Source organism: Vulpes lagopus, chromosome 23, assembly GCF_018345385.1.
Source record: "Vulpes lagopus strain Blue_001 chromosome 23, ASM1834538v1, whole genome shotgun sequence".
NCBI lineage: Eukaryota > Metazoa > Chordata > Mammalia > Carnivora > Canidae > Vulpes > Vulpes lagopus.
The window spans coordinates 53,485,445-53,504,316 of record NC_054846.1 but is presented as its reverse complement, the minus strand read 5'-3'; the positions used below and the strand labels follow the sequence as shown (position 1 = coordinate 53,504,316).

General features: G+C 33.3%; 1 protein-coding gene across 3 annotated transcripts in view; it reads left to right on the top strand.

Annotated features, from left to right (window-relative positions):
- Positions 1 to 18,872, top strand: part of FAF1 (Fas associated factor 1) — a 470,490-nt gene that overhangs the window by 245,777 nt on the left and 205,841 nt on the right. For all 3 annotated transcript variants that reach the window (XM_041738818.1, XM_041738819.1, XM_041738820.1), the window contains one exon: positions 17,312 to 17,398. In XM_041738818.1, coding sequence (XP_041594752.1) covers positions 17,312 to 17,398 — 87 coding nt within the window. The remainder of the gene's footprint in view (positions 1 to 17,311; positions 17,399 to 18,872) is intronic.

The window sequence follows — 18,872 nt, the reverse complement described above, 5'->3', positions numbered from 1 at the left end:
GATATATGCTTGGCATTACTTGACCCTAGAGTTAAAGAAAAAATGACATTGTGGTTTCAATAGCGTACAGTTGCCTGGTTACTCAGTCCCTATACACTTGCCTATGAGGCTAATGCTATTTGTACTTATGAGAGATTGGGGAAATTCCTGATGCAGTTTTTAGATTGTGGGGTATCTTAAGGGTGGCACAGGTGGTTTAAACCTGCCTGGAGCAGGGGAAAGCCCTGACATCAAGTGTTAATTTTGAATGTGTAGTGGCTATATCAGCTAGTTTTAAATTATCCCCCAAACACAAATTATTTTCCTTTTGTAGTTTACATATCTGGCCTAGATATGTTTCACAATTCATACTTTTCTAAACTTAGTAATATGAAATAAAATAAAATAATTATGTATACTCAGGTTGACATTGAAAAGTGTAACAACAGTTTTGTCATCATAATAGTAGTTACTATTTCTTAATTACTCAGAAAGTACATAAATAATATTTCCATTGTAAATGTCTCAGGATCTCAGAAGCCTTAAAAAAATAAAAACATGACAGCCCCTTTTTGTGAGTTGTATGGTTTTCTCTAAGATAGCTACCAGAGATGGAATGGCTAGGTTGAAAAGTACATTCATTTTATTTTGATAGATATTGCCAAATTCACCTGCTCAGAAAAGCTTTACCTTCTTCACCCACCAGCTAGCTGTGTGAGCATGTATATTATACCAGTCCTGGATTATATCAGTATTTTTAGTTGTTTCCCATTTGAAAGGTGTGAATGATATTTTTTCAATTTGCATTTTCTTAATTACTAGTGAAATTAGGCATTTTTCTGCATGTATTGATTTACCTTGATAGTATTACAATTTCCAAACCAAGTGACTTTGGTATTTATTGAATTACAAAGTGATTAGTTAATGTGCATATAGTAATGGTTGAACTATAACCATGCTGAAACACTTGATTCACAGTTTTACTATAAACAAAGTATATATTATAGTGTATAATTTATTGCTTTTTCATGTGTATCACAGAATGGAATATAGAGAGGCACTTATTATTATGTGATCCTGGTTAAGTTATATATCCTCTCTGTAGATGCCTCATCTACAGATGAATGGGTAACAAAAATATGATTTATATACATAGTAGAATACTATTCAGCCTTAAAGAAAGGAAATCTTGCCATTTGCAACAACATGGATGAAGTTAGAAGACATTATGCTAAGTGAAATAGGCACAGAAGGACAAATACTACATGATACCACTTATATGAGGAATCTAAAATGTCAAATTTGGGGCAGCCTGGGTGGCTCGGTGGTTTAGGGCCGCCTTCAGCCTGGGGCCTGATCCTGGAGACCCGGAATCAAGTCCCACGTCAGGCTCCCTGCATGGAGCTTGCTTCTCCCTCTGCCTGTGTGTGTGTCTCTCTCTCTCTGTGTCTCTCATGAATAAATAAATAAAATCTTAAAAAAATAGTCAAATTCATAGAAGCAGGAAGTAGGATGGTGTTGCCAGATGTTGGGGAGAAGGAGGAATTGGGAAAGTATTAGTGAAAGGGTACAGAGTTTCAGTTATATGAGATGAGTAAATCATAGAGATGTATTGCAAAGTATAGTGGCTGTAGTAATAGTACTAAATTGTATACTTAAAACTTTGCTGAAAAGATAGACATTAAGTGTTCTTATCACCAAATAATAGTAATAATAATGAGAATAAATAGGTTAGAAGAAAACTTCTGGAGGTAAGGGATAGGTTTATGGCTTAGATTGTGATGGTTTCATGGGTGTGTACTTGTCTCCAGTTTATCAAGTTGTTTAAATATATACAACTTTTTTTATTTTAGTCATACCTCAATACATTTTTAAAGATTTTTATTTACTTATTAGAGGGCAGGGAGTGGGGGGGCCCATGGAAGAGGGAGCGGGAGAAAGAATCTGATTCTTCAGATTCTTTGACCACAAGATCATGGGCTGAACTGAAACCAAGAGTTGGACACTTAACCAACTGAGTCACCCAGGTGTCCCTAAAGTGGTTTTTTTTAAAAAAAGAAAATTTGTGAAAATAGTTAATATCTGTAAAAGTGCTTAGAATAGTGCTCGGCCATAGTAAGTGCTATTTGAATGTCTGCTAAATTAATCAGATCAATAAATTTATTGCATATTGAGTAAATGCAGTTCTTTAACCCTCTGGGATCTCAGCATTTTTAATAAAACTTCACGATACAAAGATGTACTATAGCTCAAGTGTTGATGTCTAAAGCTCACATCTTGAATATGTGCTGTATAAGTATTTGCCAGGATGATTATTAAATTGAAAAGAATATCTAAAATTTGGGATCCCTGGGTGGCGCAGCGGTTTAGCGCCTGCCTTTGGCCCAGGGCGTGATCCTGGAGACCCGGGATCGAATCCCACATCGGGCTCCCAGTGCATGGAGCCTGCTTCTCCCTCTGCCTGTGTCTTTGCCTCTCTCTCTCTCTGTGACTATCATACATAAATAAATAAAAATTAAAAAAAAAGAATATCTAAAATTTTTTCTGTTTTCTGAAAGGAATTGGGTGCAAAAGTATTAGTTTTATTTTTCAGATATTTTATATGACTGATCTTCAGAAACTAAGACTTTTATTTGGAGCAATGTGTAGTGTGATAGGGAAAAACCCGCAGGTTTTTGAAGTTGCAAAAAACAGGGTTCAAATCCAGCTCAAGCACATAATAAGCCTTTTCTGTACCCACAGGATTGATGTGAGCTTGAACTGTCATAACATATGCAAAATGTGTAGATCAAAGTGCCCTGGCACTCAATAAATGGTAGCTGTAGCTGTTTATAATTATGTCTTCTCTCTGTGCTCTGAATACTTTATTGATATCTTTATCATAATAATTACCACACTGTACCATGAATATTTGTTTCTAGGCATAAATATCACAGTGCAGTCACTTCCCTGAAGGCAAGAATATTGTGTCTTTATCTATCTTTGTATCTCTCCTGCAGAGGTTGCAAACTGGCCAACTGCAAGACTTTTTTGTTTGGTCCGAGAGTTTTAAATTTGAACTGGTTGCCATTTAAAAGTTAGGAGACTTAATATTTAAAAAACAAACAAAACAGGATTCCTGGCTTCTGACTTCTCTCAAAGAATGAGATAATTCTGGCAACATTGAACCTCAGATTTTCCATAACAATCAGCTGTTCTGGAGTAGCAGCTGCCTCATAGGATGAGACATGCTCCCCAGTTTGCCATAGTCCTCAAGACCCCAATATTGCTCCCTCAAAACTAAAGGTAAATGCCATTTGCCCATTACATTTGACACATTTTGTGAACTATCTGGCTGCTCTGAACATTTGGATTTGAAAAAGCTGCTGTCGTGACTATCAGAGGCTAGAACCTCAGAAGTGCTCACGAATCTTGGTTAAATGGATGAATGAGAGAACCATAAACATATACAGGTATAGAAAGTTTACGAGATTTACTTTTAAATACACAAGATGATAGAGGTCTGTCTAACTGTGCTTTAGCAACAGTGGTTCCCATCATCTTTTTCAATTTAGAAGGTGTGGTAGTGTTGGGGTATCAAAGAATGATGTTCTGAAATAACTGGCTTTCATTGGATGTGATTGCCAACCTGCCACAATTTTCAAGAATAGATATCCTCAAATTTATTAAGTACTGGCATAATGCAGTGAAACATGACAAAAAATAAAATGTGATCAAATGCACTTGCCATTTATTTTGGAATGCATGACAATATCTATTCACTTGAGCAAAAATGTACAAACAACACCCAACTGTGTTTGAAGATGAGGTATCTTTGATCAGAATCTCTGAAATATCCCTTTGAATTTAGCTTTTAGTATAATAAACTTTATTAATTTGTACCTGACAGTAATTTGGGATTTATGATTATTTAGTCTAGTTGAATTAATGCATGACCCAACCTGTGAAGGAAGAGTTAGCCAAGTAAGTGAACCGTGTGGGTAACATTTCTTTGGCAAGGGATGTAGAAGGGGGCAGTAATAAGCTAATGATAAAGAATAGACTTTTCTAGTTCTAGTTTTGGGAGAAGTATCATGGTGCAGTGAAAAAGAGAAAGTGCCTCAGCCCCATACATTTCCTTCTGAATCCTGTTTCTGCTACTTATTAAGAGTTCAAATCCTCAGTTGCTTTTTCTGTTAAAAAAAAAAAAAGAATAAAAACTGCATTGAACTTAACAGTAAGAATTCAAGAGTATACATGTGTATCTAAAGCACCTGATAGTACCTTTGCATTTCATGTTTCAGTGCCTGGAATACTCTTTCTGGGATATGTTCCTTCTCATTCAAGATTCAATTAATCTAAAATAGAGAATGACTTGTAGGAGGCTAATATCATCCTTCATAAAACTTAATATGAAATGATCATGTTTATATATTTACTTATTTCTTTTCCGTCTCCTTCCTTACTGCCCACCCCCACCTGCCATATATATATACTATATAGAGTGAATTTAAACTCCGTGAAGGCAGATACTTTGTCTCTTAGTTGCTACTACAAAATAGTACCTTCCTCATTATAGACACTCAGTAGATATTTTTTGACTGGCTGGACAGCTTTATGAATGCTCATGAATTATTAGCACTTAATGAATGTATTTGTTAACTTAGAATAGGTTTATCTGTTGTTATAAAATACATTGAGAAATTCTCCAAATACTTTGTTAGAAGTAAATTATGTGGTTTCTTTAAAATTATTTTTTTAATGTCACCCTAATTTTTAGCATTAATAAAAAGATGATCTGCTTTTTTATAGGAGGAGAAATGTTGCATATTTCATTCTTAACTCTCTTCTCTGGTCCCATTGCGTTTTTAAAATTCATTTATTCAGTCCTTTTATTTACCTTTAAAAGAATTCTATAACAAGTATATTATAGTTATTCTCACATATTTTCTTACCAAACAGATGCAGTTCCTCAAGGGAGTATAGAGGTCTGGATCTTGTTCAACCAGCACTTTCTTTGTTGTATTATAATCACTGAAGTAGTAGATGCTCAGTAAGAATGTATTGAATCAATAAGGAATTGAGTTTGAGACTGGTAATGGTTAGAGCATCCATTATATCTGTCTCTTTCCAGTTCTGCTTCTATGAATGCTTTAGGAATCTTGGCCCCAAAAGAAGGAATTAATTTTGAATCATCACTCTCTTAAATGAAAAACTGCCAGATGTACAGTTAGCATGATTTGTTATAGTAATATTTAAATTGTTGTTATTGTTCCCAGGTAACCATTTTGTGAATGAATAAATGAATAATAGACCTAAATATTGTGGCAGCTATTTAATCAAATTTACATTTTTATCTAAATATTTGACTACCTTGGATATTTAATGATTATAATATAGCCCATTATTGCTTTCTTTTTTTCAAGTAAGGTATTATGTATATTTATTCTATCACTGTTCCTTCAATTTCGGAATAGTAAAGCAGATAGTTCCTGTTGATGCTTACTAGGCTACTTTAACATCATTAACAAGACAAAAGTATTTGTGTGAAAAGTTAATTTAGCACATTATTTCTGTTTTTATGTCACAAGAACTATAAGGAAATGAGAATGAGATGAAGTATGTATTTAATCAGTGGTATGTTTTTACTTTGTTCTGTGTTTTCTACTTCCTTAAATAGTCTTAATATACTGTTCAATAGGGTAAGTACTATCCACATGTGGCAATTTAAATTTAAATTGATTAAAATTAAATAAAGTTTAAAATTATGTTCCTTAATGAATTACATTAGCTAGCTGTGTTTTAAATGCTCAGTAGTCACATAGGACTAGTGGCCACCCTTTTGGACAGCACAGATATGGAACATTTCTATATCACAGAAAGTTCTGTTAGCACTGGTAGACCATCATACACACAACTCCTTACCCTTTATTTTGCCACATTGTACATTGGATTTTTTGTTTATAATCTGAAAATGAAGTTTAATATTTTCTAGAGATACTACCTTGCTAGTTTCTTGAAATCTCTTACCCCCAAAATGGTTGTTTTATCAACTGTATATTTAAATCAATTTGTTCTTTTTTTCCTTTGTTTTTCCATTCATTAGGATAGTCAACCTGACATTTTTCACCATTATTTACAACTCTTGAGTCTGTGATGAATACAGTTGAAGTAATGCCTCTAGGTATTATTAACTTGTAAGACAACATAGCATATGACAGTGTCTCCATGCACCTCTTTTACCATATACAATGAAAAAAAATACTTATTAAATGGTGATTTTTCCCCCTTTATCTTATTAAGTAAATTATATGGTCCTTTTATATGGAAGCCTCCATAGTTAGAGATGTAAAACAGCAATTTCTTGGTTCTATAGCATGACATAGTTCAGAGCTGAGATTAGAGAAACCCCGTAGAGTTGTTAATACTTGAGGGCATCCCCAACTAGAAAAGTATGTGAATTTAGGCATGGGAGGAAGGAAGGATCTGCTTTAAATTTAGTGTAGGGTCACTGAATCTTAATGATAGATTAAACAAGGGAGGTAGAATAATGAATAGGGGTATGCAGTGTGTAGCACTAATACCAGAAGTCCATGGTTTGTGGCGGTTTTTTAATGTCCTTTCCCATATGGTTTTGAATAGAGTAGGTTATGGCAGGGATGAGCTAAGGAATAGCTTTGTTAATGAATAAATAGGAGTAATTTTTTTAAAAAAAAACGGGAGACTTCAGACAGTTTATTTAGAATGCCTGCTTATTTAATGAATCATGATTTTTAAAAAAACATTTTCTGGTCTTAATACATTAAGTGGAATGCTAGGGTTTTCCTGTTATTTTCTTTATAAAATGGCTATATTTACATTTCAGAGCCAGCCTTAACAGTGAAATCTTTGGGTTGGGATTATAACTGCCTTAATTAAAACCCAGTTGTATAGAGCTTCTGAGCATTGGCAGCATCAGTCCTTAGTTAGGGTTTGGTGTCCAGTATTAGACTTTAGTTTATAGTGTCAATTCACTTTGATAAGTTTTAATTAAATTGTCATTTGGAACAAGTTTCCAACTCTACCTCATTCATCTAAAATTAATAAGGTATGTGATTATGGTGCCCATCCTCTTATTACAATTTTGCTCTTGGTCAAGGCAGCTACTTTCCTTAAGATATCCTCCCTGCCCTCCCATATATCTCTTGAAGAGAGTAATACTGAAAGCTGATCTTGGAAAGTAGCAAGTTAGAATAGGAAAACCTAATTGGACGCACTCCTAAATATCACTCAGGGCTACTCTCTTTGGAGGAGATTACTTAATATTTTGGGAAGGAGAGAGGTTAAATAGGTTGTCTCTGGTGTCTTGATTAAGTAGAGTGAAGGGAAATGTAACTCTCCTGACTCCAGGGCCCCAAATGCAAACACTGGCCTAGTGTTCCCAAACTTTCTCCTTGATGTGGATGACTTGAATGGTTTATTTTCACTTGATGAGCCACACCCCCAGGCCACTTTAGTATTCATGGCAGACCCCAACACTAAGTCCTTTTGTTGTCTTTGTTTTTTGCATTTTTTTGTTAACAAGAAAAGATAAAATTATAAGAGACCTGATTATAGACTGAGCTTCCATTGCTGATGGTTCCCACCACTTTTTTCAGCATCTCAGAGAAAGGCAAAGGCCTGGATGGGCAACAGAAAGCAGCAAAGCAAACATAAACATCATGTCTGAGCATCAGTGTGGTGCTACCAGAATGGATAAAAGATACACAGTCTTTATCGAAATGTAAAGATGGGTCTTTGCCCAAAACAGTATGATTGGCAGCATTATAAATTTGAAGTTTGCTATAGAAGGAATGATCTTTTCTTTAAAAAAAAAATTTTTTTTAAGGAAAGAATAAATGAATGAAGAACTTTAAAAATCTGCATTATCATTCTGATTTAGACTAACTGAATAACATTTGGGCAAGTAGTTTAATTTCTGTGTGTATGTGTGTGTGTGAGAGAGAGAGAGAGGGATAAAAATTTAAAAGAAAATGCAATTCTATAAAAAAATTTGTAGTATAGATTAATGGCATTGCCCCACAATTTTACATTAAAACCTGTAGAGGTTGTAACTAAAACAAATTCTTGACCATATTTTCACTTGTTCAAATCAAAAGCATAAAAGAGGGGTTGGCAAGAGTGCCCAACTGTTGAGAGAAGGAAAAGTAGAATAAGGTAGGGCATAATATACTGCATATTGGCAAAGTAGAAGAAGCAGGCCCATAGTGTGAATGTCTTCATATTCTTTTGTTCTAGGCAGAACTCTTACATTAGCATAGGGTGGAAACTCAGAAGGCTTTGAGCAAAAGTTTATAAGAGAAAGAGCCTTTGCTACCTCTCACTTTATAGTTTACTTACTGTTTTAACAGTTCTCCTTTTGCTTTGATTTATTTTCCTTGAAAATTTTTTATCTTGCTATTTCTTCCCCAGCTGTGTGTGACACCAGGAACTGCCCTCTTACTGTGAAGGCCACATTCAATTGTTGAAACAATAACAAGTTGCTACTTGATCTGGCAGTTGTCATTCCTCTATAGTACTTAAAAGTACACACTTAAAAATCTGTGTTGTCATTCATCTATAGTACTTAAAAGTACACACTTAAAAATCTACTGTTTGTAACTTGCTCTACATTGCCTGGTGCAGTACAACAGGTGTGAAAAGGTTCGCTTGGTCTCATTCAGAGTAAGTAAGACTTAGAATCTCAGAGAACTAAATTAAATCCTTATCTCACCATTTATCAACTGGAGTCACGTCACCTCAGGTAAATTATTTACTGTCCCTGAGCTCCAATTTGTAAAATGAAGATAATATGTAAATGTTGTTTGTGAGGATGATATGTTAACATAAAGCCTAGTTCTTGATTTATAGAAGATACTCAGTAAATGTTCACTTGCTTCTCTTTCCTTCCCCTTTCCTTTGTTCAGGGTTACTTATAATTAGTAGCACAGCTGAAATGAAAACTAGGTTGTTCTTACTCAAAGGGCATGTGTTTACTTTGAATAAAAACAAAACAAAATTCTTATTATAGAATAAAAATGTAGAAAAGATAAAAAGAAAATAAAAATGTGTTATAATTCCATGATACAGAGGGAACAAATTTTCCCTCTACTATATATCTTTTTTTCTGTATGCACACATACGTAATGTATAATATAATATACACATAAGTATACGTATATATAGATGTAATTTAATAACAAGCAGAAATGTACATAATTTTGTAACCTGTTTTTTTTCTTTAATATGTACTTTTTTTTTTTTAAGATTTTATTTATTCACGAGAGACACAGAGAGGCTGAGACGTAGACAGAGGGAGAAGCAGGCTCCTCTAAGGGAGCCCAATGCAGGACTTGATCCCTGGACCCGGGATCATGCACTGAGGCACCCAGGGGTCCTTAATATGTACCAACTTTTAATGTTAGTAAATATTCTTCTACATCAAGAACAGCAAACTTTTGCTATAAAGGGCTGAATAATAAATATTTTAGGCTTTGCAGGCCATACAACCTCTGTTACAACTACTCAGCTCTGCCATCATGGTAGTTCAGAAGTAGCCACAGATCATATATAAACAAATGGAAGTGATGGTGTTCTAATACAACTTTATTTACAAATATTACAGACTAAATTTGGCCTCTGGGCTGTGCTTTGCTGACTCTGGTTCTACATCAGCATTTTAGTGGACGAAGGATATTTTGTTTATTTAATTATTTATTTAATTATACTATTATTGAATATTAATTGTGCCAATTTTGTATATGTCTGATGATAGATAAGGTGCAATGAATATCCTTGTATTTAAATATTTGGTACACATATTATATCCTGAGATTAACTTCTACATTAACTGCTTCTGATGTATCAGATTGTCTGCTAAAATTCAGACTTAAAAATCAAAACATTTCTGATGTACAGGTTTTTCTCAATTGACATAACCTTTGAAGTAATACATAAAATCGAACTTTATAAAATGGTTAAGTTAAAGTAAAACTCCTAAAAATGTTCTTATGATTGTTTCAGTTACTTCTAAGATTGACTCAACTTAATTGGTATTTTCTATTGTGGAAGTAATTTTAAATCAATTGATTTACTTTATTTTATTTTATTTTATTTTATTTATTTTTTTAATTTTTTTTATTTATTTATGATAGTCACACACACAGAGAGAGAGAGAGAGAGGCAGAGACGAAGGCAGAGGGAGAAGCAGGCTCCATGTACCGGGAGCCCGACGTGGGATTCGATCCCGGGTCTCCAGGATCGCGCCCTGAGCCAAAGGCAGGCGCCAAACTGCTGCGCCACCCAGGGATCCCGATTTACTTTATTTTATTTTATTTTATTTTTTTATTTATTTTTTTTAAAATTTTTTTATTTATTTATGATAGTCACAGAGAGAGAGAGAGGCAGAGACATAGGCAGAGGGAGAAGCAGGCTCCATGCACCGGGAGCCTGATGTGGGATTCGATCCCGGTTCTCCAGGATCACGCCCTGGGCCAAAGGCAGGCGCCAAACCGCTGCGCCACCCAGGGATCCCCCGATTTACTTTATTTTAAAAGCGAAATTTTAAGAGCATTTTTTGAGGAACCTGATATATTGAAGATATTAAAGATATTAAAAAACATTTGTATCTATTAGACCATTAAATAGTTGGAAAAACTTTGCTCTCTTACTGTTTCCATAAAGTATAGATAGGAGATATTGCCCTGTAGGACAAGGTCTTGACTGACTGATAATGAGGTTAACCTCTTGCTATTTTTCCTTTGGGTCTTGTTCCAGCTTGCCTAAGAGAGTGACAAAAAACAAAACAAAACAAAAAACTGTTTAGCTTTTCATTTGCTTCAAACATGGTTCTCTGATGTTTAGGAATATTTTTCAATTCAGCTGATGGATACAGATATCTTCCAAGTTTGTTTGTTTATTGTGACCAATAGATCATTTATTGTGGATTTGGAGTTTTACTGTATTGCCTAAATATATAGTATAGCCAGAAAGCAATCGCACTTAAGCTTAAGACAGAAAAACAGAAGAATAACACAGATTTTCAATGATAATGTCTCACTTATTTCAGTGCTATAAAGTCTGTAGTAAAGAAGTAGTCGGGTATCTCATTAATTTCTTAAACTAACAATGATCACTTTGTCATTCAAATAAAATTAAAGCATGTCTAGAATTTCAGTAACAAATCATTATTAATCACATTTATTCTCAAAAATGATTGTCTACATTAGGCACAAATTCAAAGAACTTTAGAATGAATATACTAGAGAGGCATACTTACCTGGAAAAGCCTATGATTCATACATCCTAAAACAGTGCTTCTTAAACTTTGGCTTAGTAAGAATTATCAAAAGAGCTCATTAAAACACAGATTGCTAGGCTCCACAGTTTCCAACACACTGGGACTGGGACAGGTCCTCCAAATTTTCATTTTTAGTTTTCAGAAAGTATTAATACTTTACTCCAGGTAACCACACTTTGAGAACCGTGTTGTAGAAAAATAATTATTCTATTGTTGTTTATGGTTTCAACTTCTGCAACTTCATAATTTCTCTAAACATCTTTTTCCAGAAAGCTCTTCAAATTCAGCATCTTTCCATTTGTGAAATATACTCAGCCTTACTCATCTATAGGCATTTTCCTAGCACGGTAGGAATTCTATTTTAAAGTTTAGGCTTAACCTTTAGGTAAAGATACGAATTTATTTTAATAAATTTATGATCATTAGTTCATGTTTCTAATGACAGTATGAAATCTTATCCTTGGCAGGTTTTCAGGATTGCTAAAGTCCATTTCCAAGTATATGCACTCAAATGCATTTCCATATTTGATTAGCTTTATCATCATTCCCAGTAATCTCTTAAAATGCCAATTGTCAAATTTCTTTACTGACAAGTAAGAGGTGGAATAAGTTTTTTAAGGATGGTATACAGAACAAAACTTAGTTACAGTTGTTGGAATGAAGAATTCAGTTAGAGCCAAAAGATGTTTTAAAGAGCAGAATACAGTCAGTTCAAAGCCTGATTGAAAGCAACTTCAGTTTTATAGTTTTCTTCAAACAACATCTTCATTGTTTTCTGGAAAGATGGTATTTGAGAAAAAGAAATGTCTTGAGTTACTGTTTTTATGAGGAGAGAATTGCTGAGTCTTTTAAATGGTTAATGAGAAGAAGTAATAGTTAAACACTTGGAGCATTGATTTCTGATTTGAATTCTCCAACACAGGCCAGCCCTGAGGGAAGAGGGAAAAAAGCTTGCTAATTAACATTTGATTACTGATGCCACCTTCTCATTCCCCTTGCACCATCCGGTTTCAAGTGTTTTTGTTCAGGAAGGATTTTTAGAAGGGTTTTAACTTGCATCTTAGTAAAACAAATCCATCTGCAAGTGCAGTGAGTATATAATATGTTTAAAAAAAGAAGAAGAAAAAGGAAAGTCCTTAGATATGAAGTATGTGTTCAAAACCCAGTCTGGATCAGGAATGATTGGTTTCTTAACTATAAGCCTTTCAGAACACCAAAGATTGCTAGGAAACTGGAAGGAAGCCTAGTCTGTATGCCTTATTTTGATTTAAACACCCCCACACAAAAACTTATTTGTTCAGTGCAGTTATTATTTAGCAAACTCCTAGCCAGAGCATCATTTGATAGTGTGAAGTACTCGGAGTTCAGAGTTTGATATAATTAAAATTTGGATAAGCTCAGGTTCTAATAGGACCAAAGGCCTTTTTCTTCTAAGATTGGTAAGAGAATAAGATAGATGTCTGTTTCAGGATGCTTTTGAGTAAGGGTTGTAATTTGCCATAGTATTCTTAACTCAGAAAATTTAGAAATTAGAATGCTCATAAACTGATTGCTATTCTAATCCCATGACAATTAAGTATTTTGTTTCTTTTTTTTGCTATATTAAGATGTTTGATATATGAAGAGCCCTGAGCCAGATTTAAAAATTTTAAAGATGTTGACATAAATTAATAGAACTTTACAACTGTATCACTTAGCTAGTAGTATTCTGGCAAAACCATAGCCTCACTGATAACATTTGGTTGATGGAATAGTTATTTGAGAAACCAACATGACCAGCTTTATTTTTAAATGAGAACTCATGAGAGGAAACTGTTATTTAGCCTTTTAAAAAAATGTAGACTTTTTAGTGTAATAAAAAGCAAAAGCTAAGACTTTTCTCATCTAAGAAAAAAATTCACCTAATGCTCATTATAAATCTGTATTTCTTATCTGAAATTATTTGCAATTTTCCTTTTTGATGTATTAACTCTACTATTTTTCTTCCATGTTCTAGCATTAAATGATTTTAAACTTGCCCACATTACTTGCTTGTTATAGTTAGCTCTTCTTTTCCTGTTTCTATGATTAACTCCAATAGTATCATAGAATTTTAGAATTTTGAAAATCAGAAGTGATCTTGTTTTTGCTCTTCTAATACTGAATAAATTAAGTCTCAGAGAGATTCTACCAACTTGCCCACCAAAACAGCAGGGCAAAATTAGGCCTACAAATCTAGTTTCTCCTCTCATTATTCCGTAATACCTCAAACCTTGTGCCTTTTCTACTGTCAGAATCTGCTTTCACTTGGATAATACTGAAATGACATTTAAAGTTCCCTGAAATGTTTTCCAGTAGTTTGATCATCATTTAGCATGCAAAGAATGATTTTATTAAGGCTGACAAGTTTCTACTAAGTTTTTTTATATATATATTTCAGTTTGAATAGCTATGAACAACTCATTTGAGGCTAATCTGAACCTCAAAATTTAGCTTTTAGCAAAGTAACTTCCTAAGAATTTTTTTCCAAGAAATTCTGGTAAAATTTAACTTAAAAAATAAAATCACTTGAAAATTTATGGAACTTAAAAGAAACCTTTATTGGAGATGAAGATCTAATTTATATAATTTTATACTGAACAGTTCATAATAAAATGGTCTTTTCCCCAGTGCTGTGTTTATCACTGAAAATTCCACATAAGGAAATATGAAGTTTGAAGTAGAGAGCATTGCTTGCTTTTTATGTTAATTATAGTGTAATAAACAGATGTTTATTAATTATAAAAAGCAAATAAATTAGTAATATTAATCCTATACTATTTCAAATTAATATGATTTTTTGTCTTAGTCACAAATAATTGTCTCATCTGAAGCAATGGGAAGAATTGAAACTAATCTTTTAGAAAATCTACAAAACAAACTGAAAAGTCTGTTGTTAATCTAGAATACTTGATCCATATACAGTATAGTTTGCAACATAACTTTATTGTTCACTGGTAATCAAAGCATTTATTAAATTTCTTCAGAACTAATTGAAACATTTACATAGTTTAGCAGCCTGAAATCTCATAGATTTAGAGCTTAATGCATAACCAGAGTTGAAAGATTATGATTCAGCATGATATTGAACCAATGCTGATCAAAGAAAACGTGTAAGACAAAAAGGCCCTTAGGAAATGTTACCCTATGAAGTGCCACTTGTCCTTAACTGGAGTTTAACACAAATCTCTGAAGATAAAACTCCATCAGAAGTAGCACAATAATGGCAGCTGGGCATGCCAGCTACAACATACCAGCCTGTGTGTGTGTTCTTTCTGTCTCTTAAGTACTGTCAAATCTCTGAAATCAGTCTCTCAGTTTCTCTCTCTTCCTGCCCAGCCCATTTCGCCTTCTTTCTTCCCTTTAATCCTCCTACCTTTCTCCTCCCAGCATCTCAGTCTTCTGTTTCTCCTTCCTTCTTCCCTCTCTGTATTCTTCATTTGATTCATGATGACCTTAAATTCATCTGCATCATTTTATATACAGCTATATTTTGTTATTCAGGTTTCCTAGAATACTAATTTTTTAAAAGAATTATTTTTACTTTTGTGTACATTTGGGATTTTCTCCTTCTCTGCAAGATTGTGACGTAAAATTTTAATTAAGTAAAACTGTCAGTGAAGATAATGGAATTTGAATATCTCCATCAGTAAAACCATCACTCATTTTGTACTTTTGCTATTGTGTCACTTATCTGTCTTTCATATGATGGTAAAATATGCCTGTGGTTACAGCATTGATAAAATATAGAATTATTTTTGAAAGACTAGTTTGTTTTCACCTAAATTGTTGTTTAGTGATTGTGGTTTAACACATGATTCTTTTCACTTAATCTCAGAAACTGTCAATTTAGTTTTTCCATTGGAACAATCCAACATTAGCCTAATATGCTTTGCCTAATATGCTTTACGTTGTACTGTCTCAGCCAAGTTCTGTCCCCATTAACCAGTTTATTCTATGACAAGTTGCTTAACAGATGTCATTCTGGGAAGAACAATGAAGCCAAATACTTGTGCAATGGCTAACATTACTCTAACTTTGATCACTTTTGTTCAGCACATCAGTCTGGCGTTGTGCTTTATACCAACATAACACTATAGCCAGAACATGCTTTTCAGGCTTAGAATAGCACAGGAATGTTATTCAATTCAGTGCAGTTGCAGATGAGTTAATGGAAGAAGAAAAATACTGTTTATTTCATAATACCATATTGTTGTGTTTCGGAATTAAGGTGGAATTTAAAGAATCCCACTCCAGAGTTATTTGTTTATATACCCAACCCATAGTATTTGTATATACTCTTCAGGGCTGGGGTAGGCTTGCCACCTTTCTAACAGATGTAAATATTTGTCTTGCCTTTCTTTTTTCACCCCAAAAAATAGCCAATGAAGCTTGGGTATATCTTGACAACATAATTCAAAAATAACTTTAAGAAGGGAATTTTTTGTGTTGAGACCTAAGTCTCCTCATACTCCCTTTTCTGACCTTTCCCTTTCTTTTATTAATATAATGCTTTGAGTTTATGGAACACTTTTCTCCTTAAGAGCACTAGTGTTTAGCATGACAGAGTAGTCTGGGCTAGTGGAAGTGGTCAGAAGTTTGCCCGCTGCATTTGGTTAAATTGTTGAGTTGGTAATAATTAATGAAAATTTCCAAACTTAATAAAACTGACCATAAACAAAATACTGCATGGTAGACTGGCCCTTGCTAAGACCCTCTGAAGAAAAGCTGTTCGTTTGAATTGAGTGGGGATCAAGCCATGCCCCCAAGCTCCTTAGTTCTCACTTACTTAGTCTTTTTTCACAGGTGTACATTAGAGATAAAAAATAGATTGGGTTCCATGTTTTGTTTTCTTTCTTTTCTTTTCCTTTTCCCCAGTGAATATATATCTCTGTTTCACTGGAAGGATAACTTAGATGTGTTTATGTCTAATAAACAGTAATGTGATACAAGATGCTGTAATTGGACAACATGATACTTTAGGATTCTGCATTTTTAAAACATGAATGAATACTGCTTGTTTTCCATATCGAAGTGGCATCATAGAACGGATTATGTGCAACATTTCAATATTAGCTTTACTTGTTACAGTCAAGGGTAATCCTGTAACTAACCGGAAGAGTTAGTTTAAGATGAGTGATCTCTCAATTCATAGGACTTGTTATTTTTAAAAATTTGTACATTCAGAATGAAATAGAATTTCTGTATCCTATTTATAAGTAAAGCTGAAGACAGATATGACACCTCTTAATTACTGGGTAACATAGAGTTTAACCTTCCAACACTTTATTTGGAGAAATTACTTGCCTCCTGTCCTTTTAAAATGAAAGGTATAATGTTGCTGGTTGAGAGTAGTAGTTTTTCATCTTTAACAGTATTTTGAAAAGTATCATTACTCTATTTTCAGGAAGAGCCTAAATAGTATGTTAACAGATGGTTTTTAGTGAATAATCTGTTGAAATAATTTTTAATTTGGAGTGATATCAAAGAAATAATCTCTGCTTTATTAAGTTTTTATATCTTTGAAACTTACAGCAAATAATATAGTTTCAGGCTTTTCCTCCTGCCCTCTCCAAAAAATGAAACAAAACAAACAAAAACTACCATCTTCTCTCTCTCCCACATAGAAACTTGAGGTACATCTTTTGTTTATTGCACATCTTGAGTCATTTAAAAACTTAATACATTATTAACATTTATAATTATAGTCTATCATAGATGAACTGTGTACCTAAAGATTTCTGACTGAAAAGAAGCTTAAAGTCATCCCGGAATATAAAAACAATCGGTAGAGGGAGATGTTTCTTGAACCTTCATTTCATCTAGCCTTCATTGAGGATCTCTGCTTTCAAATTTGGTTTAGAATTTTTCACAAAATTTTTCTGACTTTTGTTTTCCGAGTTTCAAATTTTGGTTTCAAATCCAGAAGAGAAAAGGAAAAGGAAATACATCACGTAAGTGGCAATGATCCTAAGTCATGTGGAAACCTTATTTTAATTGTGCTTTTTCTTTGTATAGGTAAAGAGAAATGTGTATGACCTTACGAGTATCCCCGTTCGCCATCAATTATGGGACGGCTGGCCAACTTCTGCCACAGATGACTCGGTAAGTGACAGTTGAGTTATCAGTTTTTTATTCTCTTCTCTCTTTTGCCACTTTCAGTCTAATTGGCTCTGATAATAAGCAGAATCAAATGTGTTGAATGTTCCATTGAAAGAACCTTATAAATCAAATAATGTGAAAATAAGGAGTTGTGATAATTTGAATTCACTTGCAAAGCAGATATCATAAACCAAGTATATCAACATTCCTTTTGGTAATAATGTAGTATCAATATCAGGAGTTTGATATTGTTTGCTTTCACTTAATTTTTTTCCTTGATGGGAAGAATATATTTAGACGTTCCTAGTGAAATATCCCAAGGACAAAATTTTTTTCCCTAAATTATAAATGTCTCAAAATCAACCTAATCATTAGATTTAATTTTAAAACTACATTTCCCATAGTCAGTTGATACTTTTTTAAAAAGTTAATTTTTACAGAAATTTTAATGGCTCTTCTTAAATATACCCATAATTTTCATCACCATAAAAAGCTAGAGAAAAAATTTAGTCTGTCGTATTTACCTATTGTTAAATCTATTTACAATGATTATCCTATTGTAAATTTTGAAACCTTTCCTATCTCTTCTCTGTTTGCAGTGATTATTCTTTTCCAAGAAAGAATAATTTTATCATATAAGGAGGCCAGCTGAAATTATATTTTGGCCACTTTTACCCATAATCTTTTTCTAACTAGATACCCTTTAAAAGAAAAAAAAAAAGGAAAAATTGAGAATGTTTCAAGAATGTTGACATTAAGTCCACTGTTTGTAATAAATAGGGCTAAAAAGAAATTGAGGCTTTGTGAACACCTTTTAATAATAAACACCCACATGTGATTATAGCTAAGAAGTGAATTACCTTTTTGTATTTTCTAGTAAATACTATGTTTCTATCTGGATAATAATTACTCATTCTCTTTCAGCATAACTGTGATATATTTTATGGAAGATAGAAACATTTTTAAACAATTTATGTAGATGATATCTGTGTCTAAATTACTCCACGATTTAAACACTGTGCTTTTGGAAAATGCATTATAGGTTATAAAACTTTAAAAAAACTTATAAAACTTTAATAAAACTTAAAAATAATCAGAAGATAGAGGAACATTTTTTTTAAGTGAACCTTTCAGGAAAAAAATTATTTATGTATAGGCACATTTATTTCTAAGCAACTGACCTTAATGTTGATATAGTAAATCATTAGGATTATTAGCCATGGTTGTCCATGGCTAACTGGCAGGGCTGTGGTTGTTGGTTTTAGTTTGGATTTTTTTTTCCCTGTTGGAAAAAATTTTACACATGTGACAGAAAATGTGCTACATTTATTTTTACAAAAATAAGAATAATGTTCATAAATAATAGCCTTCTGTTTATCTGGGGAGACGAGAAACCAGAAATGTTCTTAGCATTGTCTAATAATCTGCTACAAGAAATAATAACATTAATAGAAGAAAATAAGATCCGAGCATGTCA